Source organism: Balaenoptera ricei, chromosome 5 (assembly GCF_028023285.1).
Source record: "Balaenoptera ricei isolate mBalRic1 chromosome 5, mBalRic1.hap2, whole genome shotgun sequence".
Classification (NCBI taxonomy): Eukaryota; Metazoa; Chordata; class Mammalia; order Artiodactyla; family Balaenopteridae; genus Balaenoptera; species Balaenoptera ricei.
In genome coordinates this window covers 18,121,705-18,146,543 of record NC_082643.1, presented here as the reverse complement: position 1 = coordinate 18,146,543, position 24,839 = coordinate 18,121,705, and the positions used below count along the sequence as shown (strand labels likewise).

The 24,839-nt window shown below is 38.5% G+C and overlaps 1 protein-coding gene across 4 annotated transcripts in view; it reads right to left on the bottom strand.

Annotated features, from left to right (window-relative positions):
* The window catches only part of RAP1GDS1 (Rap1 GTPase-GDP dissociation stimulator 1), a 168,402-nt gene extending 155,115 nt beyond the window's left edge, over window positions 1-13,287 (bottom strand). For all 4 annotated transcript variants that reach the window (XM_059922450.1, XM_059922451.1, XM_059922453.1 and 1 more), the window contains exon 1: window positions 13,093-13,287. In XM_059922450.1, the coding sequence (XP_059778433.1) occupies window positions 13,093-13,096 (4 nt within the window). In that variant the 5' untranslated portion in view covers window positions 13,097-13,287. The remainder of the gene's footprint in view (window positions 1-13,092) is intronic.
* Between the last annotated feature and the right edge of the window lie 11,552 nt (window positions 13,288-24,839).

Sequence of the window (24,839 nt, the reverse complement as noted above, 5' to 3'; positions counted from 1 at the left end):
AACTGGGCCCGTGAGCCACAATTATTGAGCCTGCGCGTCTGGAGCCTGTGCTCCGCAACGGGAGAGGCCGCAACAGTGAGAGGCCCGCGCACCGCGATGAAGAGTGGCCCCTGCTTGCCGCAACTGGAGAAAGTCCTCGCACAGAAACGAAGGCCTAGCACAGCCATAGATAAACAAATAAATAAATAAATAAAATTTTAAGGGAGGAAAAAAAAATTAATTAATCAATTAAAAAAAAAAGAATCCAAATTATGGCCGTATCTGTTTCTATTATTCATTCTTTTATATTATTCTTTATCTACCAGTTAGAGGTTAAGCTTTTCAAAAGCAAAAAAATGTGACTACTTGCACTACTTATTTTGTGACTTTCTGTAATGCCTAATGTGGTAATCTTGTGTTTCTGATCTGACTATGGTGCTTTATACAAACTATATAAAAGCCAGAAATGTGACACAGTTGACAGTTATTTTTTCTGGGAGCTTACCACCACCCTCCCCAAAAATGTGCTCTTGCAACTAAAAGGAAATTAAGTTAATCAGCTCATATAAATTTTGTCTTTGTTCTAACTGATTTTATTTCTGAGGCCAACTATATCTTATAATTTTAAAGATAAACCAACATTTATATTTCTGTGAAGCATAAATACATCAATGTAAGTTTTACGTTCTTATAATGATCAGTTTCATCTTTCATAATGAAGTTACTTGAGGAATCTTAGAAGGGGAATATTTTTCAGAAGAGCTAACAGAAATATTTTTTACAACCTGACAAATTTGTTGTTAAAAAGAATCTTAGATGATGTGAGCTTCTCACAGTTTTGAAAACAATTTTTTGTTAAAGTACGATGATCGCTGCTTATATTTTTTTTCCTGACTATAAAAAACAAAACTCCACCCATAAGTTCAGGGAACTTACTAGTTATCTGAAATTATTTTATACAACTATTTTTATATAGTTTTAAAAAATAATTTAAAATTTAAAAAATTTTGAATTATGATTTTATGTAATTCTTTTTATATAATTATTTTAAGTTTATATAATTCTTATATGTTAGAAAATACTTTCTAATACATAAGAAAATAATATTCTCTAGAAACAGTTTAGCAGTCTTATTGCACTTTGATTGCTTTTATAAATGCCATGCCATCATTTGCCCTAGAAAATGTATTTTATGCTTGAGAGTCAAAAAAGAAAGGAAAAATACAACAGATCTTGGTTTGGGGGCTAGTCGGTCTTTATTACGTAACTGAGCTTGAAGTTTTCCATATGATAATTTATATTAGTATGAAATGGGCATCCCCCTTCCATTTTTAATTGAAATCTATTATTTGGTTCCTATTCAATAATGATGTAATATTTTAAGGATATATATGAAATGGGGATTTAAAGACCTTAACTAACTTGCCAAAAGGCTATACTAAACAATTAATTAATTTACGGAAAAGCAGAGGTTCCATCCTCTATCTCTTTGATTTCTTGTATCATTTGGTCAATTGAAAATTCAGTTTAATCATCACTGATGACCATATATATCACAGATAGTTAACTTTGCTCTTGACTAGTTGTACAATTTAATTTTCACAATTTCTTAATTTTAAAATAAATGTATTAATTTTCAAAAGTAATATAAGTTCAAAATTTTATCACAAGTTTGAATACAATTAACTCTTTAGTAGTTCAAAAGCTGTAACAGAAATTTCAGACATTGCAAATTTAAATACTTTCAAGAGTGAGAGAGTACCGAGTGAGATTTGTAGGATTTAAGATAATAGTAAGAGGGACTTCCCTGGTGGTCCAGTGGTTAAGAATCCGAGCTTGCAATGCAGGGAGCACGGGTTTGAACCCTGGTAGGGGAACTAAGATCCAACATGCCGGGAGGTGAGGCCAAAACAAACAAACAAACAAAACAATAAAAATAAAGTGGTAAAAGAAGTGTCTTTAAAAAAAAAAGATAATAATAAGAAGTAATGAACTGGAGACCTTATACCCTGCCTAAAGGACAACTATCATTGATTGTCACCAATAGAAATACAGGTTCAGAGATCCTAAATGTTTAATTTTTCAAGAAAAGTTGGTGAAGCAGATTTTTATCAGAAATTTCCTGATTATTTAAATGTTGACAACTAATTCCAATTTCTAAAACTTCGTTAAAAAAATCCTTCTGCAGATTATATGTGGCCCATGGACTGCTGGTTTGCAAGCTCTGTTACAGACATGTCTATCATCACTATCAGGTAATGCTGTTAAAGTAGAAGCAGAAGACTGACCTGAATCTGTAGTGACTCTATAACTGAACAAACAAGTATTTACTGAATGCCAATAAGAAATATGAAACACTGAGCAACTAAAATTATTGAATTATTGAATGTGTTATAGAAGTCCAAGAAGTGAGAGGTGTCCAGAGAACAATAAGAGGTCAGTATGAGAGGTCAGAAGTAGTTTTCATGAGCTAGACTAAGGAGAATGAATATGAAAAGTTATTCTAGAAGAAGGGGTAACATGAACAGTGGTGTCTTGGTGGTATCACTGACGAAGAATATTTAGGATAAAAGAAGATGTATTTCAGAGAGCAGTGAGAAATACAAGAGAGGTAGCAGACTTCTATGGACCTTGAAAGCTAAGCAGAGTTTAGATTTGATGTGATCGACAGTTGAAGCAATATTAGATCTTGAGTAGGGAAGTGACATGATCAATGTGGTGTCTTAAAAAAAGATGGTCATAGCACATAGAAAAGACTGGAGAGCACAGTCTAGTATCGAGAGGCCAACTAAGAAATGGTCTCAGTAGTAGCTGAGGTAAGGGCCTGGACTCTAGCAATAGAAATGGGTAGAGTTTCCCACTATCCTATTTACCTGAATGAATCCTTGTTATTAGCTTGTTTGTATGTATGTGTGTGTGTGTGTGTGTGTGTGTGCGCCTATGTGTGTGTGTGCACTTTTTTTTCATTAACAGATTGGAGCTGGCCTAGTATAATGAACAGAACACTAGTTAAGGAGTTAGAAAATAAAGATTCTAGATCTGACACTGACCCTAACTAAATGTGTGAAATTGGGCATGTCTCTTAATCTCACTGAGCCTCAGCTCCATAATCTGGACAGAAAGAGACAGAGCCAGATAGATGTCATTGTTTGAGGCCCTGGGTCTTACAATTCCGAAAACCAACAATCTGAAGTATTCAGATAAAAATGTAATCTCTGGTTTCTTTTGAAAAGTCCGAAAATCTGGCTTCCTTGGGCCCTCATCTGTACATGGCAAAACCGGCTGGAGCTGAGTAGGGCATTCCTCTTTTAGGCTGGGCACATACTCTCTTAGTTGGCCATAGTCCCACCATTTCCCGTTGTAGCACTTCGGTGAGACCCAGCATTAGTTACAATTCATCATGCTTTCATTGCTGTTTTTTTTATTATGGTAGAGAAACATTTTTCTAAACTTTGTCTTTTATCAAAGGTGAGAAAATGAAAGACAAAAAGAAAGACATTTTGTCAAGAAAAACGAAAGAAAGCATACATTTTTATGGAAATAAAATATTCCTTTAGATTTAATATGCAAAAGAAAAAGAGTGCATATGTGTGAAAAGATCACCATTTAACCCTCTTTAATCATATAGTTTCATTTGAGTTTGGAAACCCTGTAATACATGTTGGAAACCTATTGAAAAAAATATCTAAGGAGTGAAATGATTAAATTCACATTTTAGAAAGAGTACTCTAGAAGCATGCAAGAACTTAAGAGGGGGAATGCTGAAAGAACATCTGTTAGACTAGTAAAGTGGTTTCAAGAGGTGAACTGACATGTTTACAGTGGAGAAAGGAGGAGAGGATTGATTCAAGCAGGTAGAACTATTAGAATTTAGGGAACCCAAAGGGTGTTGGAAGTAGAATGATTCTAGATTTTAGGAATGGTTGACTGGATAAATGGTGATATCACCCAGGGAGTTACGGAATGCATAAGGAAGAAAAAGTCTTGGGAAAAGGTGAGGTAGTATAGCATTACTCTACAGCAGGAGTTGGCCAACTACAGCCCACCACCTGTTTTTATACAACCCACAAGTCAAATGGCTTCACATTTGTAAATGGTTGAAAAAAGTCAAAAGAAGAATATATTTCATAATGTGTAAATCATATGAAATTCAAATTTCAGTGTCCACAAATAGAGTTTTATTGGGACATAATTCATTCCTTTATTTATTGTCTACACCTGTGTTCACTTCACTATGACAGAGGTGAGTCGTTGAGACAGCAACCATATGTGGTACTCTCATCACTTTACACTGTTGCTTGATGTACTACAAATTGCAGTGACACAGTTATGATTGTTCAGTGTTTCGAGTACCATGTGTATTGCCATACCACAACATTTCACTTTGACCATCACATCAAAACGAAAAAAGTATACTTCAAATATCATGCTTTTAATGTTTAAAGTGGCACATGGATTATTTTGTTACTGAATGAAATGGCAAACCACTGTATCACACAATGACACTATAGCTATGCTAGAAAAATTCAACATATATCTATATTACCAGACTAAGTATTCATCATATTCACAATTCATAGGAAAGTAATCGTCAGAGGAATTAGAAAATACAAAACAAAGTACCTCTGGGAGGTTGGGATTGACATATATACACTACTGATACTATGTATAAAATAGATAATGAGAACCTACTGTATAGCACAGGGAACTCTACTCAAAGCTCTGTGGTGACCTAAATGGGAAGGAAATCCAAAAAAGAGGGGATATATGTATACGTATAGCTGATTCACTTTGCTGTACAGTATACACTAACACAACATTGTAAAGCAACTATACTCCAATAAAAATTTTAAAAAATAAATGAAACAAAGTACCTCATCACAGCAGAATTTCTTCACAAAAAGAAAAAGTGAAAATGAAGTTGCAAACAAACTAAGTTTCCTAGGGCCTCACTTATTAGTCAAGCAAGGAAAGCTGTTTACTCATGGTGAGTTAATTAAACTGTATTTTGACTATAGCAGTTTCCAGAGGAGGAAAAAACTTGTTTAAGAAAAGCCTTTCAGTGAGAATAGCTACCTGAAGAGGTAAGGGCACTGGGAGCTATATCAATATTCAATTAAAAGACAAGGCAAATAATTTTAAAAAGGTTTTCCTTGGTTCTTGATAAATTAACAGATAGATATTTGCGATACTGCATAGTGTTCTTATTTTCGAGAAGTCAAGGCTGAACGTGAAGTGACTGAAGAAGAGCCTCTATAAAGACTGCATAGAAGAGGCAAAAATATTTTTAAAGTTGAGAAAACATTAATTCAGTACAACCTGAAGTGGAATCTATTAAGATGTGTTACATCTGATGGTGGTAAAAAACATGTGAGGAACAGAAAAAGGCTTAGTTGAATAAATTTACAAAGTCTGTGAAAATAAGGTGTTTAAAGTCTATGTTTCTTCATTATGTTATTAATCAGCAGGTATTTTATGGGAAAAATATTTTAAACTAACATGTATGATTGAACCAATAGTATCAACTTCATTCACACTCACAGATTTAACCACTGTCGGTTGTTTGTACTTTGATAAGAAATAGAAGCTGCATATCCTAACTTGCCTTACCACACAACAGCTTAAGGGCTTAGCAGTTGTACGGTTTTACAGTGATTTTTTTTTTTTTTTAGCTCAATGGTGAGACTGAAATTTCTGAACAAAAAGAAGTGCCTTCAACCATTATTATCAAACAATGAATACCTTTGGAAATTATATTTTGCTGCAGATTTGATAATGTCTCCTTGAATCTGACCTGAAAGTCAAGGCAAAACAGTGCTTATATATGAAACATACTGTGTTAAGTCATTTTGACAACATTTTCAAATCACAAGTAACCATCAATCTGCTTTATACATTTCTTGTGCTGTCAAAAGCTAAAAACAAGAAGATCTCTGTGCATATACAAATGTGCAACAGATATATTATGCAAGCTCAAACTACAGTTCCAGCAGTGTTTTTCAGACCTCACTGCAAGTGCAGAAGAAACTTCCATATATCAAAATCCATTTAACTATGCAATTGAGGACTTTCAATTGGTTAATCTGCAATGTAAACAGCATACTAAATGGAAACTATCAAGAAAATCTAAAAGAATTCTATACCTTCCATACAATTAATGGGATTATTAAGATCATATGCCCATGATTGATAGCAGCATTTGGTAGTACCTGTCTGTGTGAAAACATGTTTCAAAGACAAAATCAATTAAATGCCCTTACAGATCTGCATTAACAAATGAACAACTGCAATCAATTTTGATGATAGGGAAACTGGAAATCCCAATTAAATGAAACTGCTATCTCAAAAAAGGAATTACAATCTTTTCATTTGGAGACCTGTATTTTACAATAAATCATGTTCAATTCATGTTATATTTTGAATTTAGTCAATAAAAATTTTGTGGATATTTGCTTTTTCTCATATATAGGTTCACTCTTATCTATGTAATATCCTTGATTTTGCCTCTCGGCCTACAAAGCCTAAAATACTTACCATCTGGCCCTTTATGTAAAAAGTTTGCAGACCTCTGCTTTATGGTGATGCTATTCAAAGTGCAGCATCGTCTGGGAAATGTCTTGACAAGGCAAATTCTTGGCCCATCTCACACCTACTGAATCAGAATTTCTGAGGGTGAGCCCAGTAATTTTTTTTTTTAACAAGCTTATAGGTGATTCTTATGCAAGCTAAAGTGTGAGAATCAATGCTCTCAAACAGGATTTTAGAGACTTAGCTCTGTCCCCTTGGATAAATTATTTCTTTGAGTAAATAAAATGGGGATAGTGTCCCCCACTTCACAGAACTGTTGAAGAGATTAAAACTATTTAAAAAATATTAAAAAATGTAAAGTTTAACATGATTACTGACATCAATAATTCTTAATAAATGGTAATAAATGATAATTACTACTTCGAAGGTGTAGTGGGGCCTCCTTGCACCAGCCCATGAGATAATTAAATTTTTAGGAATTTTGTGAAGCAGTTATTAAAATAGCCATTATCAAAAATTAAATTTTATAAACTTAAAATTAAATAAGTTATATTAAAACAAAGTTATTAATAGTCAAAACTCATCACTACTTAATTACTTTACTACATTTTATTATTATGTGTGCTCATGAGGCTATTATGTCTGTATGGTGGCTATATTATATAATGGTGTGCTGCATCTCATTTCTTCCCGACTATGCATTCACAGGAAATCAACCACCACAAATCAGAGCTTTTTTGGAGAAAGGCTTCTGGCAAAACATTAATTAACATACCTCTGGTTATCATTATTAAAAATTACACAATGAATTCAGTTTTGAACTCAATGAGTTTGAACTGACTATGCACGTAGGGATGTCTAACCATCTACTAGATGAAAAGATAGAGCTCAGATATATATTTTTAGGCATCAGTAGCATATAGACAGTAGTTGAAGCCATAAACATGGACAAAATTGAGCAAAACAGCCTTTAGAGAAGGGGTCAGATACAGAAACCATACGGAAAAAGTTAATTTTGTGAACAAAAAGTCAGAAGGACTTTAGAGTTTATAAGTATAGCCAATTATGGCTAGCAGCTCAATTTAACTACTCCCATTTATCACTATCCTAATTCTTAGTTTTAACTCCTGGACTGCTTCTACCAACAAAAGTTGTATAAATAGATGTACTGAGAGAATTACATTACTCTGCAATTTGAATTCAGCATCCATATCTTAGCCAGCATGGGTAATGGTATTTTAGGCCATCTATTTAGACAAGTCTAACAAATTGGTTCATACTCAGAAGTTTCTACCTCAAGGAGACATTGCCCTTCGAACAATAAAGAAAAACAAGTTATATAGGGATGATTATAACACACTTAAGACATCAATGATATTGAGTATATTTCAAAGTTTAGTTTCAAAGAATTACAGAATTTTAGAACCAAAATAGACTTTATAACCTATTCTGATACCTTAATTTTTTTTGGCTCTTCTCTCCATAAGAAAGAGCTGTTTGTCAAGTTATATGTCTAGGAAAGCATTTTAAATTAAATTTTTTCCTTATCAGTTATCTGAACATCTCATTATCTAAAATTAACATGGACTTCCCAAAGGAGATGATCTTCCTTCTCCATCCCTCCTGATGTTCATGAGGGGATATTAAAAATTTACATAATTCTTTATGGCTGTTGCTGGTGCCTCTGATAACTCCAGAATCACCAAGTTCAGTTCAGCTGATCTGGAATCTCTGGAGAGAGCAATCACACTATTTCCCTAAAGGCACCTAGAAGCTCCAACATTCCACTGTGAAAATTAAAACTCTATGGTTCTCAAAATGAATTAAGTCTATTATAACTTCCCAAATAGTAGTACTAGAGACTTCAGAAAATATGACTCTGCCAAGGATAGTGAATCTAGCTCTCTCCCGTATGAAAAAAAAAAAAGTGGGCATATACAAAATAGATATAAAGCCAATAAGAAAAATTATTGAACTAGTCAATATATAATCTATGCTCTTTTAAAACAATAAATTTTAGTGATTACCAGCTTACAAAAATATTTTATTGCTCTACCTTGACTTTTAAAGAATAAGTAAAAGTACCAATTTTAACTATTTATCTACGAAACTATTCCAGGACTTAGAAATGCAAGCCAAAACAAAAAAACAAAAAAAAGACTTATGCGTAAGGCTTATACATACTTACAGAGAAAAAGAAAACTCCATGAATTAAGAGTGTAATTAGGGGTGAACATATAACTAGAGAAATCCCAAATTCATAAAGATGAATAATAAATAAAAAGTGATAAAACCATTCATTAGTAGAGTATCCTTTATGCAAACTGTCATGGAAAATTATGAAACCATTTCTAAACTCACTCTACATGACAGATACTGCAAAAACAGAAAGTATACTATACTGAGTCACAAAGACATAAAAAATGGAATGTCAAAGAAATGTGAGGCGCTATGGTGAGATTACAAATTGTTAGGCAAAAAAATAGCACGTGTCATTCCACATAAAGTGAGACATTTAAAAAATGTTTAAAGAAAACTATGCTTACGTACAGATCTTTAAACGGGGCAAGGAATATTGTACTGCTATACATAGTGAACTCTGTCTCCACTTACTCATTAGCCACTTAGCCTTTACAACTGACCTCCATAGCTATCATACCTCGTAAAGCTGCTTTTTAGAAAATACCCTAGGTAATATCCTAACCAAACTACATCAGCTTGGAGCCTTTTCTCAGTCCTATTACTCTTACTGTTCTGAAACAACAGCCATTATTGACCATTCACTCTTGAAATCAACCATATGCCTATTCTAGTCTTTCACTCCTAACTACTACTGTCTTTTTTGGTGTCAAATCATTTCATTCTTTTTCCTTAACAATGGGGCATTCTTCAAGATTCTTACCTTGGACAAATTTTCTTCTTTTTCTTTGTTGACTCTCATCCTCCTACCTAACTTCAAATATTATCTCAGGAAAATTGTGGATAACATCCAGATCTCTAGCTCAAATCCTCTCTTGAGAGTTAAAATAACTGTTAAATATTTTTTACCGAGTTTTGGTTGGTCAACTGATGTTTACTGCATAGCTCCTACATGCAAGACACTACTGTTAGGAAATGTATTCAAAACCTAATATGAGAGTCCCTGTCATCAAGAAGCAGAGAAGCTCAAAGGCAAACTAAACAGTCCAACACATCAGGTCCAAAACTGACTATTCATTCACGTTTCCTCTTCCAGTGGATTAAATAGATATTTAAAAGATTCCACATTCTCATTATTGCCCAGGCAACAATGTATGACTCCTTTCTTAATTCCATATTCTTTATTGCAATTTTCTATTCCCATTGCCACAGGCTGGTTTGGGACAGTATATATTTTCACCCAAACTGCAACCACCACCTTCTGAATTATTGTCCAGTTTCTCATCCAATCCATCCTGCACTCAACTGACAGATTAATTTTCCTAAACCACAGATGTGCTCCATCACTTACCTATATAAAAATGTTTAACAGTCCCTCAATAGACAAGTCAAGTCTAAAAACTTCTTCGGCTTGACATTCAAGGTCCTCCATTATCTGTTCTTTACCTATTACAACTTTTTCATCTCTGTCACCCACTATTTCCTTACCTTTTGCTCCAGCCAAACATGGTTATTTAATCATATCCTGAAACTGTTTGAATGTTCCTATCTCTGTATCTTCCTTTATGTCATTCCTCTCCCTCTACTCCCATCCTGATTAAGTCTCCGTTCATTTCTACCTTTCAGAAGCTTAACCAACCATTAGATCAAATAACATCATTTTTCTGAAAACTCCTCTCCATCCTCTGAAACTATAAAATACGTTAAGGTCTTTTGTGTCACTCATACTTTATTTCGTTACCTGTGTATGTAGAACATTATTCCTGTTAAGATTATAAGAAACCTGAAAAATGTTTTATTAATTTTTATCCTCCCACAGTACATTACATGTGGTTGATATTCAACAAATTACGCTGAATTTATAATAAAATATATACATAAAATAATAGCCATGGTCCATAAGACTACAAAGGAAGTTTCCTTCACTCTCTTATGGAAAAAAATCACTGCCACGAGAATATCTTTTTAAAAAATCACCTTACTTATTTCTTGAAAAGACATTAAAAAGTGATTTCTCCCCCACCATTAATCAGTACACCCCTTACGTATATATGAATTGTTATAATAACTTCCTTGGCTTCGAATATAACATTGCTTCCCAAGGTTTCAATTTTACATTATTGCATGTGCCTACTGATCACAAACTAAACCACTGAAAACAGCAGTGTATAAGGAAATAGCTTGCCTGGTGGCTGCTCCAGAACCCGTACCTCTCAGACAACCCAACTTATTTTTTTTGAGAGAGAGAAGAGCAGTCATAGTGTAATTATACTTCTCTGTTCCCACTTCCTTCACATCTCCATCACCTCCATAATACCTACCAACCCGAATGTTTGTTCAGAGCCCATACTTTCAGGTTCACAAGTTGAAAATAATAAGACAGGTTTCCAGTTCAACAATTAATTGACCAAAGATTTACTGAATACAAACTATGTGGTAAGCACTGTAGAGGACCCCAAAATTCATAAGACACAAATTTCATCTTCTGGAACACATGATTAAATGCACAACACACACACCTTAACAACTCCATTATAAAGCAGATTACGTAAGGGCTAGAAAGCTTCCAGCAAGGTACAAACAGAATGGTAAAAGGAGAGAGAGTGCTTCATCAAAGTATACCTGACAAGCTTCAAATGAGAGATGGATTTCTATTTGGACTTTCTTTGAAATCAAGTAAAGAATTCAAGATTTTCAAGATTAATTATTTTTAAGTAAATTATTTAAGTATTTTTTCACTGGTATTGCAACAGAATGGAATTTTTTCTACTGAAAAGGTACAGATTTAACATGTAAGTTAAAATTTTAGTTAAACAGACTTTTTTTTAGCTCACCTTGAAACATGGGGAAATATATCTTATAGGCCAAACTTGTGCCTATAATTAAGAAGAAAATTTTTGTTATGTTCAAGGGAAAGACACAATGTGTCCAATAATCCGAACTAATATTTATTTAAAATTCTACTCCCAGAGAAAGACTAGATACATATAAATGGGCCGCCCAATTTTTACAGAAATCTGTCAGCATACCAATAGTACATTAAAAAGGAAAAAACTGAACAACCGAAAATAAAATTCTGGGACCTAGATTCATTTTTCATTCATACCACCTCCTCTTGTAACAATGATCTCTTCCTCATATACGGCCAAAGGTCTGAATCAGAGCTTGGAGCATTTGCTTTTCGAGTAGGCTCCATCGACACCAGATACTTCTTTGAAGATTCAGAGTTGCCATGACCTAACTCTGTACGTGTTGGGCAATGTATTGACAGATGAAAGGACCACACTCATCTCAAGCTTAAAATAACTTGCAGGGAAGGGGTGGGAAAAGTCCGAGTTGACAGATGCCAATGTAGCAAATTTTAAAAAGAGGAAACTATGATAGACAGGAATGGAAGCAAACTGGGGAACTTGCAGAAGTATGGCATTCCAAATTGCTACTATTTTTTTAAAACTTTCGTCTTTTAATTACATTACAGCATCCATGAGACGTTTCTGCAATTACTGAACTTAACAATTAAGCAACATATTATGAAAAAAAATTTTTAGGTTTAAATTACATGCAGTTTTATAAAACATATTTGCTTTTAAATATCTCATCCAAAACTCTTGATATTAACGCGAAAGAACTAAAATCGGATTATGGAGATTTCGACAAGGGAAGCTGGGAAAGAATAACATTAAGTTCGGTAACATGTTACAGGCAGGTTGCAGTTTCCCTGCTACAGTAGGCAGGCGAAGGAACCAAGAGAATGGGTTGAGCACAGGAATATTGCACACTGTAGTCACCCAACACTAATTCAACAGATAGCGGGCTCTATCCATCCTTCCTCACGTTCCTCGTGGCCTCTGACAAGTCATCCTTTCAACCTATGAGACTGTCTGCTCTCCCCCCACCGAAAATAATTTCCGTGCAGGTTGTAAAATCTCCCGCACAAACTACTTGCTCACACCTCCTCGCCTTGGGATGGGCAGTCCCCAAGATGGGGAAAGGTCGCCCTGGCAGAGAAGTTACGTTAAGTGGTCTTTCCCGCGGTCCGCCCCGACCCTCCAGCCCAGCAGCCGCGGGAGAAAGGAAGCGGGCGGCCTCCGAAGAAACCGGGATGGGGCAGCGGATGCGAGCCCGCGAGGCAGGCTCTGTGGTGCCCGAGCACCGGCTCGGGCAGGAAGAATGGAGGAGGGGAGGCGAGGCAGCGAGGTGCCCGAGAGCCGGGCGGGCGGGCGGTCCGGCCCCGCGGCCCGACCCCACCCCGCACTCGGGACCCTCCCAGCCCGCGGACTCGGCGTGCGTTCCGCGTGCGCCGACTCTCCCCGGAGGAAGAGCCACTGCCTCACACCAGTGGATTCGAGAAATCTGGCAACTTTGCGCGAGAAATGCTTCCCACCCTGCAACACGCCGAGAAAGAGAAATATGTCAGGCGATGACGGGGGAGGAAGGATGACTTACCCATGGTCCTCCCAGAGGGTGAGGAGCCGGCAGGGCGAGGCGAAGGTCTCCGGTGCGGGCGGCGCGGCGCTGTGTCCTCCCTCTACCTCCGCCTCTCCTGCAGCCAGGGAGGGACCCGCGGGGGGTGGCCGCCGGGGAGGAGCAGCTACTGCTGCCGCTGCAGCTGCTGCAGGCGGCGCGGCCGCGGCGGGGACGAACGGCGAGGGGCGGGGCGGGGTAGGGCGGGGCGGGCGGGCGCAGCCTGCGGCGGGCGCGGCTCCGCGGGCGGGAGGCGGAGGCGGAGGCGCCGAGCCTGCTGGAGCGGCGTCCGCCTCGACGCGCGGTCTGGGAGCGCCCCGCCCTCCCCACCGAGCATGCTCAGTACTTCCCTTTTTTTTTTTCCCCCCCGGGGCAAGAGAATCTGAAAGTGCTGGTGGGTGTGTATGTGCGGGCCGGCTACCGCCGCCGCGGAGGAGCTTGATGGCGGCAGCTTGAGGGGTGGAGGGTGAGCCTCAAGAAGGCAGGGCGCGGGGACGCTGAGCCCGAACTATTACCCTCCGGCTCGCTACCCCGACCCCACCAACCCACACCCAGAAAACGGGCCGGTGTTTATTACGGGGCAGCCCGGGTGCACAGGCGGGAATTTCCCGAAGGAGGAAACGCTGGGCCTCCTCAGACCTGGGAGGGTGGTCGGAAAGCAAAGCGGACGTCCTGAAACGTACCTGGAATAGACCTACTGGCGATGAGGCCAGCGCCTCTGGAGATAAGATACCTGGGGACGCCCGTTTTCAGAGCAGCCTGTGGGCTCGTTGGGCGGCCGCTGAGAAGGCGCTCAGTATTAGCGGGACAGTTAAGACCAGTTTAAAGAGAGAAGTCCGGGCAGCGAGAGGAGTGATCGCCCCGGGATGTCCTCGGAGAGTGTGTCGTCCTCCTTCCTAGAGGAGTGCGGCCTTCCTTTCCCCGGAGGACACCTGGAAAGCCACGTAACGAGGGTGCCCTGGCCGTCGGGCTCCACCCTCCCGGGATGTGCCCAGCTGTGCCCGGCTCCCGTGGAACGCGGCCGGAACAAGGTTGCCACGGCGGGAAAATAAAAGTCCACTGAGTCGGCTGCGGCCCCGCAGGGTCCGCCGGCCGGAGTTTCCTCGGTCCGCGGGGCCGCCGCCCGCTCCCGACACCCCCCCTAACTGCGGGGAAAACCTGAGCCGCGCGCTCCCTTTTGAGGGCGCCCTCCCAACTGGGCATGCGCGCGGGGCGGAGGCTGGTCGTGGGTCCTCTACCCTGGGGGAGGAGGCTGGGGGAAACCTGCCATTTCTCCGCAGCCTGGTCGTGGCCTGAACGCTCTCTGGTGGCTGGGGTGAGGGATCAGGTCGCTCTCCCGAGGCAGCAGCAACTGCAGTCCTGCGAGGGAAAGGGCGCCGTCAGCAGCACAACCTGTGAGAGGGAGATGCTGAATAGCTCAACGAAAATTCCTCTCCCTTTTCAACTTTTGCTCTTTCGACTCAAGTGTTGAGAAAAAGGTGCCCCCCGCCCTTCATCCGTGGCCCCTCTTAACAGTCATATCACAAGCACACAAGTCAGAATAGGCCTTGTAATTCGTTGAGCAGACAGCCGATTTTCTAAAACAAAAAGGAAACATGATAATAAAAAGGTTTGATAAAACAAGAAAATACAATAGAACTACAGAAGTGAAAACTATTAGACTTCTGTGATGCCCAAGACAATCAGGCTCTTCAGTCCTACTACGCTGCTTTCCTTTCTGTGATATAAGAATGCTCTTGCTTTTTGCCTCAAAATAGTCTTACAGAACAGAATTAGTTTCCTAGGGCTGCTAAGTACCACAAACTGGGTGGCTTAGGACAGCAGAAATGTATTTTCTTACAGTTCTAGAGGCCAGAAGTCTGAAATCGAAGTGTGGGCAGGCCCATGCTCACCCCGAAGGCACTAAGGAAAGATTTCCTCCTGGCCTCCCCTAGCTTCTGGTAGGTCCTTGGCCTACGGTAGCATAACGGCAGACTTCACATGGCATGTCTGTTGAAATTTTTCTTTTTTATGAGCACACCAGTCATTTTCGATTAGGGCCCCAACTACTCTAGTATGACCTCATCTTTAATTATATCCGCAGTGACCCTATTTCCAAATAAGGTCACATTCTGAGGTATTGGAGGTTAGGACTTCAACATATAAATTTTATAGGGAACGTGAGTCAATCCATAACACATACCGATGCAAGCTACACACATACACACACCCCCCCACACACCCCTACCATGTTCCACTTTCATTTTGGAGCTCTCCAGAAGACTAGACCAGACTTGGGCCTTTGTATTGCTGCTCATTTTTTGTCCCTCTCTCTTTCTTTAACCTTACATTAATCTCTTCCAGATTCTCAAGTTCACTTGCTTCGTCTTTCCTGCTACCTTCCTTTTGTAGTTATATATTACAATAATTTCTAAGAGCATCTTTTATCTTTTGTTTGGATGCATAAATTGAAACTAGCAAAAGCAGCTGAAGAGGTTCTGTGACCTCCCACCTGACACTAGTTTAGGTGCCTTCTTTGTTCTGCGCGAATCCACAAGCCATCCCCTCAGCACCCCTACCGGTTAAAACCACAGGGCTGTCCAGGCAAACTGCATAGTGAATCCCATTGCACTGCTGTGTAACCATAGTGAGACCCAATACTGACTGCAACATGCAGATGTGGGCCGGTATAATGCCTACCCCTTTCACACCAGTTCCCCTCCCCTTCCTTGTCTTCTCCTGTCATAGGAATGTCATAGGAATATCTTTTTATTCAAATCTTATCTATGTGAGGCCTTCCCTAGCCATTTTATCTAAAATTTCAACACTAGCCCCACTTCCATACTTTATTTTTTCCTTACCACTTATCACTAAAATAATATATATTTCGCTTATTAGCTATCACCCCATTTAAATTTAAGCTCTCCAAGGGCAGGAATTTTTGTCTGCCTTATTTGCCATTATGTCCTCAGTGCCAGAACAAATGCTCACAGAGCAAATGCTCAGTAAAAATCTGTTGTATGAATGAAAGTCTTTTCATTCTTTCTTTCAGAGTTTTTGTCTTTAAAAAGCAAGAATGGTGTCAATATTCTTTTTATAAACTCTAGCACCTTACCAAGTAAAATCAGTTATGCAATAAATATTGATGATGATGACAGCTGCTATCTGTGTTGTTTCTGTCTTAAACTATGAATCTTCTAAAGGGTAGGGACTAGTTTTTGTACTAATTTATTCACTCATTCGGTTAATAGAGATTTATTGAGTGCCTACTGTGTATCAGGCACTATAGTAGGCATTAGGGATAAAGAATAAACTATGGTCCCTGCTCTCAAAAAACTTATACATTAGAAAAATTCCTTTGATGAAACTTCCAGTCATTGATCACATAAATAGCTAGAAAATATACTCCTGATGTCAAAAGAGTTTTCCAGAATAAATCTACTAGTTCTCATGCTCCAGGTTAAGCAATGCTCAGGATTTGATTAGGCGTGCTACAAAGTGAAGGAGGAAATTCTATCTAGAAATACCTATATATTCATGAAGTATCACAGATTTATTTGTGTAACAAATTATTGGGGTAGGGGCAGGTGAAGAGAAGTATCAAGGAAAATGTTTATTAGAAAGGGTCATAAGCACTACCTTTTGACAAGGTTTATAACAAAACTTACCTCATTTATGCATGTAAACTTCAAAAGGTTAGAAGGTGCTTTAAATTCTGTAAAGGAAATGCACTGGGAGGGGCAGAGCAAGAGGAAGTAGAAAGAGAAGAGAAAGAATGTTCTTTAAAAGATAAATAGGGAACTGATTGCCACTTCTTCCCCATGATGTTCTGAATAGCATTTAAGGGAATCTCACTGGAGTAGTTAACTGGACTTTGCAGTGATAAAAAATGGTTTGTCAGTGAACAGTCTTCTGCCTAAACTCTATAGTTTTGTAAGGCCTCAGTGGGGTTAGGCTAGTCCAGGTTGAACAACTGAAATGTCTTAACCCCTAGCTCACTGTAATCCTATCCCACCCCCTCCTCTCGTTTACTTCCTATATTAACCATTTTCTACATCTTATAAAATCTAAATTTTCTTTTTTCATAGTTTGTCACCTCAAATTACCAATGTCTACATATTGCAAACAATTATAGGCCTAGATTATATACATTTTTTATTTGTTTTGTTTTGTCCACAACACACGGCATGTGGGATCTCAGTTCCCCGACCAGGGATGGATCCTGTGCCCCCTGCATTGGAAGCACGGAGTCTTAACCACTGGACCACCAGGGAAGTCCTATATACGTTTTTCAGATGGGACGAAGCACTTTGCAATCAGTCAGGTAGTTGCTGAGCATCTCTTCTGAGCTCAGCACTGTGCTGGTGCTCTAAGAGATAGGTGTAGGTACGCATCATGCAAAACAAGAGTAGGAACAGTCTATTTCTAAAGTTTCTTCCTATTGGAAAATCGCCTAAATCTGTGAGTACTAACATATAAAGAACACTAGTCAAAGAAGTCAAAGATGGCTTCATAAGATGTGGATGGATAGAATTTTTTTGAAGATATTATGAGAAGAAAGGAATCTATTCCAAGAGAGAAAGAGTATGAGCTAAGGCACAGAGATGTCATATTCATAAGACCATAGAAAGGTACATGTTGAGGCATATTGGGAAATAAGACTGAAAAATGTAGTAAGAGGGACAGATTATGAGGGCCTAAAATAGCCAAAGGAATTTGAACTTGATAAGGTAGGAAACAGGGAACCATTGAAAGTTTCTGAGAAATGGAATGTGGTGAAAACAATATAGGGGGCAGGAGAAGAAGTAGTAGATTTAAAAAAGCAATACTTACTGAGAGCATGTGACATTCTGTCTAGGAGTTAGGTACACAAGGGTGAATAAGAGGGTTTTGGCCCTCGAGGAGTACAGTGGTAGAGACAGACAAGTGAACAGAGTACATGCTGTAAGTAATAGGACAGAGTAGTGTGGAAGAATATAGGTAGGACATTTAACCCTGTCATGGAGAGCCTCCTGGAGAAGATGCCATCCAGCAGAGACCTGAAGGAGGAACAGAAGTCAACCAATCAAAAGGCTTTATGTACATGGGCCTGGAGACAAGAGTTTGCTTCTTTGAGGAACCTGCAAGCAGTTGGTGGCTACAGTGAGATGTGCACAGATGTGGGGAAAGGCAGAAGGTCATGGAACAAAGTGGACAAGTAAGAGGGATCAAATCTTGTAGGGCCTTGATGGCTGAGGTAAGGTATTGGACAGTATCCTGAGGGCAGCAGGAAGCTACTGGAGGGTTTAAAGTTTGAAAATGACATAGTTAAATTTATATTTGAGTAGTTGCAAAGTGGAAAGTGCCTAAGAATGAGGTCTAGACTAGAAACTGGGAGACTGTTGCAATATTCCAAATGTGAGCTGAACTGAAATAGAAGCAGTAGGGATAGAGAGTAATGGACAGTCCTGAGAAATACTAAGGAAGTAGTATTGGCTTGGTGATTGATCAGATGTTGTTTAGGATTGTTTATTTTAAATATATAGCAGCACTAAGGGTGAGGTATTATTATCTCAGCTTTACAAATGATGAAACATGTTAAGAGAGGTTAAATAATTTAACTTAGGATCTACAACTAATACATAAAGGAAGCAGAAGTCAAATCAAAGCCTCTCTGACTCAAATCCTCACTGCAATAATGTGTAGATAAATGTGTTGAGGGAAAATACCTTATATTTTGTGTGACCTCAACAGATTAAAAATACTATGTTGTAAAATATTTTTATTTGAAGTGAGTTTCATTGTCTTTAAAATACTTTTTGTGTGCTCCTTCTTCTCTGAACTTTACAAGTTTAAAAGACAGAATCTCTGTGTTACTATACTATTTATGAGTATTGAATAAAGCTACTTTTGATTAAGATAGGCTCAGTTATTCTTGAAATAATATTTGGCCTATTTTAATTTCAGTTGGCTTTGCCATTCTGTTGCATTAAAAGGGGGGTTAGAAGTTTGCTATGCATCTAGGATTCTAAATCATGACATGCAGGGATTCGTTCATTACATTTGTATGTTTTTAGATGGTTTGGTAAGTACGGATAAACTTTGTTTCCTTTTCTTCCTGTAAACTTCAAATTTTTTTTTTTTAAGGTGAACTTTTTTTTAAATTAATTAATTAATTAATTAATTTATTTATTTATTTATTTATGGCTGTGTTGGGTCTTCGTTTCTGTGCAAGGGCTTTCTCTAGTTGTGGCAAGTTGTGGCAAGTGGGGGCCACTCTTCATCGCGGTGCGCGGGCCTCTCACCATCGCGGCCTCTCTTGTTGCGGAGCACAGGCTCCAGACGCGCAGGCTCAGCAATTGTGGCTCACGGGCCCACTTGCTCCGCGGCATGTGGGATCCTCCAGACCAGGGCTCGAACCCGTGTCCCCTGCATTGGCAGGCAGACTCCCAACCACTGCGCCACCAGGGAAGCCCTAAACTTCAAATTTAACTCAGTCCTTAAAAGGTTTTTAGTGAGATACCAGCTCAGAAAGTGACATCTCAGTCTACAGACTGCTCACTGAGTTTTGTCGCCTCATTTTTTCTTTCATGTTTCATAATAATGAGAAAGTCGTGCCAAAGTAAAATGAATAGGTGGCGTGAGAACATTGAGACCTGATGGCTGAGTGCATTACCATGGAGGGAAAGGGAGTTCAAGACACAAGAATGCTGAGTCCTAGTCTACCTCTAACCACCTCTGTGGCAGTTAATTTTGTCTTTTGGGATAGTTCGCTGTGTCTCTGAGTCTTACATTTTGTCTTTGTAAATATTGTAAATTATAATAGGTCTGTCAAGGGGAGAAAACATGAACTGTCTTGCACATTTAAGGAATATTTTCCTCACGGTGCACGGTTCTGATAGAGGCATTCAGTTCTACTACCTAAGATTATCTCCACGCTCCAGCCCACCCACCCACATGTACATATCCTCACAAACTTGCTAGAGAAATCCTCCAAGTCTTAAAACATTTCATTCCTCCTACCCTGGACTGGCCTAAGGCAAAACTGGGAATTAACTGAAATTAGTCTGATGCTCTTGGGATTATTTATGTGTCAAAAACTCTCATGTATCAATAACACTAACATCTAATACTAACCACGTGAGTTAGATATTTTACAGATAAGGAAATGGAGAAACAAGATATTTTAATTAATTTGCCTAGTGTCACATGACCAATAAAAGGTAGAGCTGGAATTTGAACCAAGTCTGTTTGATTTCAAAGTCCATGCTCCTTCCATTTCATCGCATTGCCTCATGTAAACTTGTTTCCTCACCCCTAACCTCACCTCCACTGTAACACTTCATGAAAAAGAAACACCTGTATTTTATCTTACCTACTTCTCCACACTGGCAAGGTTAACTATCTGGTTCATGAATGATTTTCTTTTCAGAATTAACGGAAGCTAATCTAGTGATCTATGCCAATAGGCTTATAACCATCCATTCCTCTTGTGAAACATATGTAAGCATTTTAAGAGTGGTGTTTTAGATAAAAATAAAGTAATTCAAAAGAGGAGTTCTGATTAGATTATCTTGCTTCCTTCGTACACTTTTTTTTTTCTTCATATACTTTTGTGTAGCCCAAATCACCAGTAATTGCCCATTTTCCCTACTTAGGATTTTTCCAGATCCTTTTGAAGTCTCCACCATTTCCTTTTCAGGGGTCCTCTTTTATCTACTTTAAAATTCACCTAAAGACTTCCTTAAGGAGACATATTCTAACTTAATCTCATCCAACCCTGATTAAGAAGTTCTTAGTGCTTATAAAGCTCTTATAACAAAAACTGGCTTATTCAGACTTCTGAACAGAAAACCTCATTAACCAGGATGTCTCTTTACCTACAGTTCACTGATAATTGATTCTCATAATGATGATCCTGAAGATTCTAAAGTATTAAAGACTGAATAAAGTTTGCTTAATGTACTTGTATTTGTTTCCCATGGCTGCTGTAACAAATTACCACAAAATTATTGGCTTAAAACATCATAGATTTATTAGCTTACAGTTCTGGAGGTCAGAAGTCCAAAATGGAGTTCCCTGGGCTAAAATCAGCGTGTTAGAAAGAAGGGTTTTATCCCTTTTTGGAGGCTCTAGAGAAGCATCTGTTTCCTTGACTTTTCTAGCTTCTAGAGGCTGCCCGCATTCCTTAGCTTGTGTGCTCCCTCCAGCCTGCAATCACATCCCTTCCTCTCACTCTCCTGACCATTTCTTTCCCTTTTAAGGGCCCTCATGATTATATTGGGCCCAGTAAAATAATCCAGGATCACCTTCCCATCTCATGATCCTTAATTTAATCACATCTGCAAAGTCCCTTCTGCCATGTAAGGTAATATATTTTTTATTTTTTTCTTTTTCTTTTTATTGAAGTACAGTTGATTTACAATGTTGTTAGTTTCAGGTGTACAGCAAAGTGATTCAATTCTCTCTATATATGTATATCTATTCTTTTTCAGGTTCTTTTCCATTATAAGTTATTACAAGATATTGAATATAGGTCCCTGTGCTATACAGTAGGTCCTTGTTTATCTGTTTTACATATAGTAGTGTATATCTGTTCATCCTAAACTCCTAATTTATCCCTCATCTCCTTTCCCCTTTGGTAACAATAAGTTTATTTTCTATGTCTTTGAATCTGTTTCTGTTTTGTAAATAAGTTCACTTGTATCATTTTTTTAATATTCCACATAGAAGTGATATCATGTTATTTGTCTTTCTCTGTCTGACTTACGTCACTTAGTATATAATCTCTAGGTCCAAAGGTAACATACTGACAGGTTCCAGGGACTTGAACGTAGATATCTTGGGGGTGGAGGGGCATTATTCTGCCTACCTTGGTAGTTAATACTAAATTTATTTTGTTCCATTAAATGTATGACAATTAGCAAAAACCTATATGCATAGATGATACATATGTGATATGTATATGTGAGTGTACATGATAAATTTGTTAACTAGTTATTTAATCATGCTGGAAAATAGACTTTAATTTTTATTTTATATATGTGTTTTAATCATTTCATGGATATACATATTTGTCTTTCTAGATCCACTATCCAGATCCACTCTTTTATGTGCTTTTTTCCTTCCTAGAATCTAGTAATAGTTTTATTGGCTTGGCCAAAAAATTTCTTCAGTTTTTAACTAAAAATAAAAGACACATTTTTCATTTTCACCAAGAACTTTATTGAACAACGTATTCACCGTTTTGATCCACTCACTACCTTCTGCCATTTTTCAGGCAACTTCATAATTCCATCTTCCCAAAACTTTTTTATCTTTTTGAGCAAAGAACTGTTGCAGGTGCCTTTTACAGTCTTCCAGGGAATTGAAATTTTTTCCATTAGGAGAATTTTGTAAAGACGGAAATAAATGGAAATCCAAAGGTGCAATGTCTGGTGAATACGGCGGATGAATCAGAACTTCCCAGCCAAGCTGTAACAGTTTTTGCCTGGTCATCAAAGAAACACGCGGTCTTGCGTTATCCTGATGGAAGATCATGCGTTTTCTGTTGACTAACTCCGGACGCTTTTCGTCGAGTACTGCTTTCATTTGGTCTAACTGGGAGCAGCACTTGTTGGAATGAATCATTTGGTTTTCCGGAAGGAGCTCATAACAGAGGACTCCCTTCCAATCCCACCATATACACAACATAACCTTCTTTGGATGAAGACTGGCCTTTGGTGTGGTTGGTGGTGGTTCATTTCACTTCCCCCATGATCTCTTCCATTCCACATTATTGTACAGTACCCACTTTTAATCGCCCGTCACAATTTGTGTTAAAAACAGAATATTTTTGTTATGTTTAAGTAAAGAATCACATGCGGAAATACGGTCAAGAAGGTTTTTGTCACTTAACTTATGTGGAACCCAAACATCTAAGAGATGTACATAACCAAGCTGGTGCAAATGATTTTCACCGCTTGATTTGGATATTTCGAGTATGTCGGCTATCTCCCACGTGGTATAACGTTGATTGTTCTCAATTAATATCTCGATTTGATCGCTATCAACTTCAACTTGTCTACCCGACCATGGAGATCGTCCAGCGAGAAATCTCCAGCTCGAAACTTCGCAAACCACTTTTGACATGTTCGATCAGTCACAGCACCTTCTCCATACACTGCACAAATCTTTTTTTGCGTTTCAGTTGCGTTTTTACCTTTCTTGAAATAATAAAGCATAATATGCCGAAAATGTTGCATTTTTCCTTCCATCTTCAATCTTAAAATGGCTACACAAAATTTCACCAATTTTGATAAGTTTTTTTTTTTAAATGCACTCTGATATGACAGCTGTCACATACAATCTAACAAAATTGTTTCTAATGAAGTTAAAGACAACTACTAGAGCCATCTTACGGAAAAAAAAACGAACGAACTCTTTGGCTAACACAAAATGTACATTTTCAACAAACATCATTGATTAAGTTGACTCATATTCCTGAAGTAATCAGACTTGAACCAGGTTTTTATGGTAAATAAACCAATTCATGGTTTTCTGGGAGCAAAACAATTAAAGGAATATGAAAAATTCATATGGAAATTAATTAGAATTTACACTTTGTAATTATCAAGTCAGCAAGTCAGGCTGTTAATTCTGCATTGCTATTTCCATGTAATCATTCATTTATTCAACAAATATTTAATACTAGCCTACTGTCAGCTAAGACTTGAGGATACAACAGTGAACAATAAAGACTTGTCCCTTTATTGAGCACATTTGAATGAGGAGGACAAACAAGCAAATAAACAAAACATAAAGATGGGATAAGTACTATAAGGGAAGCAGATAAGGAGCTGGGACAGACAAAAATGACAGTGGGGAAGTAATTTATAACATTACATTTTGTGGGAAGGCCACTCTTAGAACATGATAACTAATCTGAGACCTGAAGATAAGAAGCTCATCACACAAAAAGCCACAGGAAGAACTCTTCAGGCAGAGGGAGCTGCAAGTGCAAAGATCCAGAGGCAGGAAAATTGTGGCTACGTTTTAGGAAATAAAAGAAGGCCAGAGTAACTGAAGCCTAGTAGGTAGAGGAGAGTGGCAAAAAATGAAGTTGCAGAGGTAGTGAAAAGTCCATTAATGCTGAATTTGGGGCTTTAATGGATGCAAAAAAAAAAAAAAAAGCCCTCTATGGTATTCCAGAATTTAAAAACAAGTGGGATATAGGACTCAGGAGTCAGATTAGATAGAGGTCAAAATAGCATCTGTATTACTGATTCTGCTGATTGGAGAATTCAGCCAAATGGGCTTCCTAATACTCCTCCCACTGCTATCACCTCCCCTGTTTTCCCCAGCAGAGCTGAAGTGCAGGCTTTCCCTCTAGGGGCAAACTAGTTACTAAAGGGCAGAGGAGAATTAAGCCATTCTGAAAGAAAGAACCCAAGAAGTCTCTGAGCCACGCATTCTCAATTCCCGTTGCCATCTCACCAGTGAGATAACTCCCTCTTCCTACTCCGGGGAAGGAGTACTAAGGGATGAGAGTGGAGGGGGCAGTTGCTGAGAGAGAATGGGACTATTTCCATGATTTTCTCCCTGCTGAGAGCAAGTTCTCTCCTTTCTATGGACTGTGTGGAGGGGAGGGGAAAAGTAAATATTACCCTTACAGTTCCATCTGATGGGTCTTACAGGCCACGATACAGAGTGTGAATTTCACTCTAAATACAAACAACAAGCAGTGAAGGGTTTTCAGTAGTGTAGTTACATAGACTGATATACAATTTGGA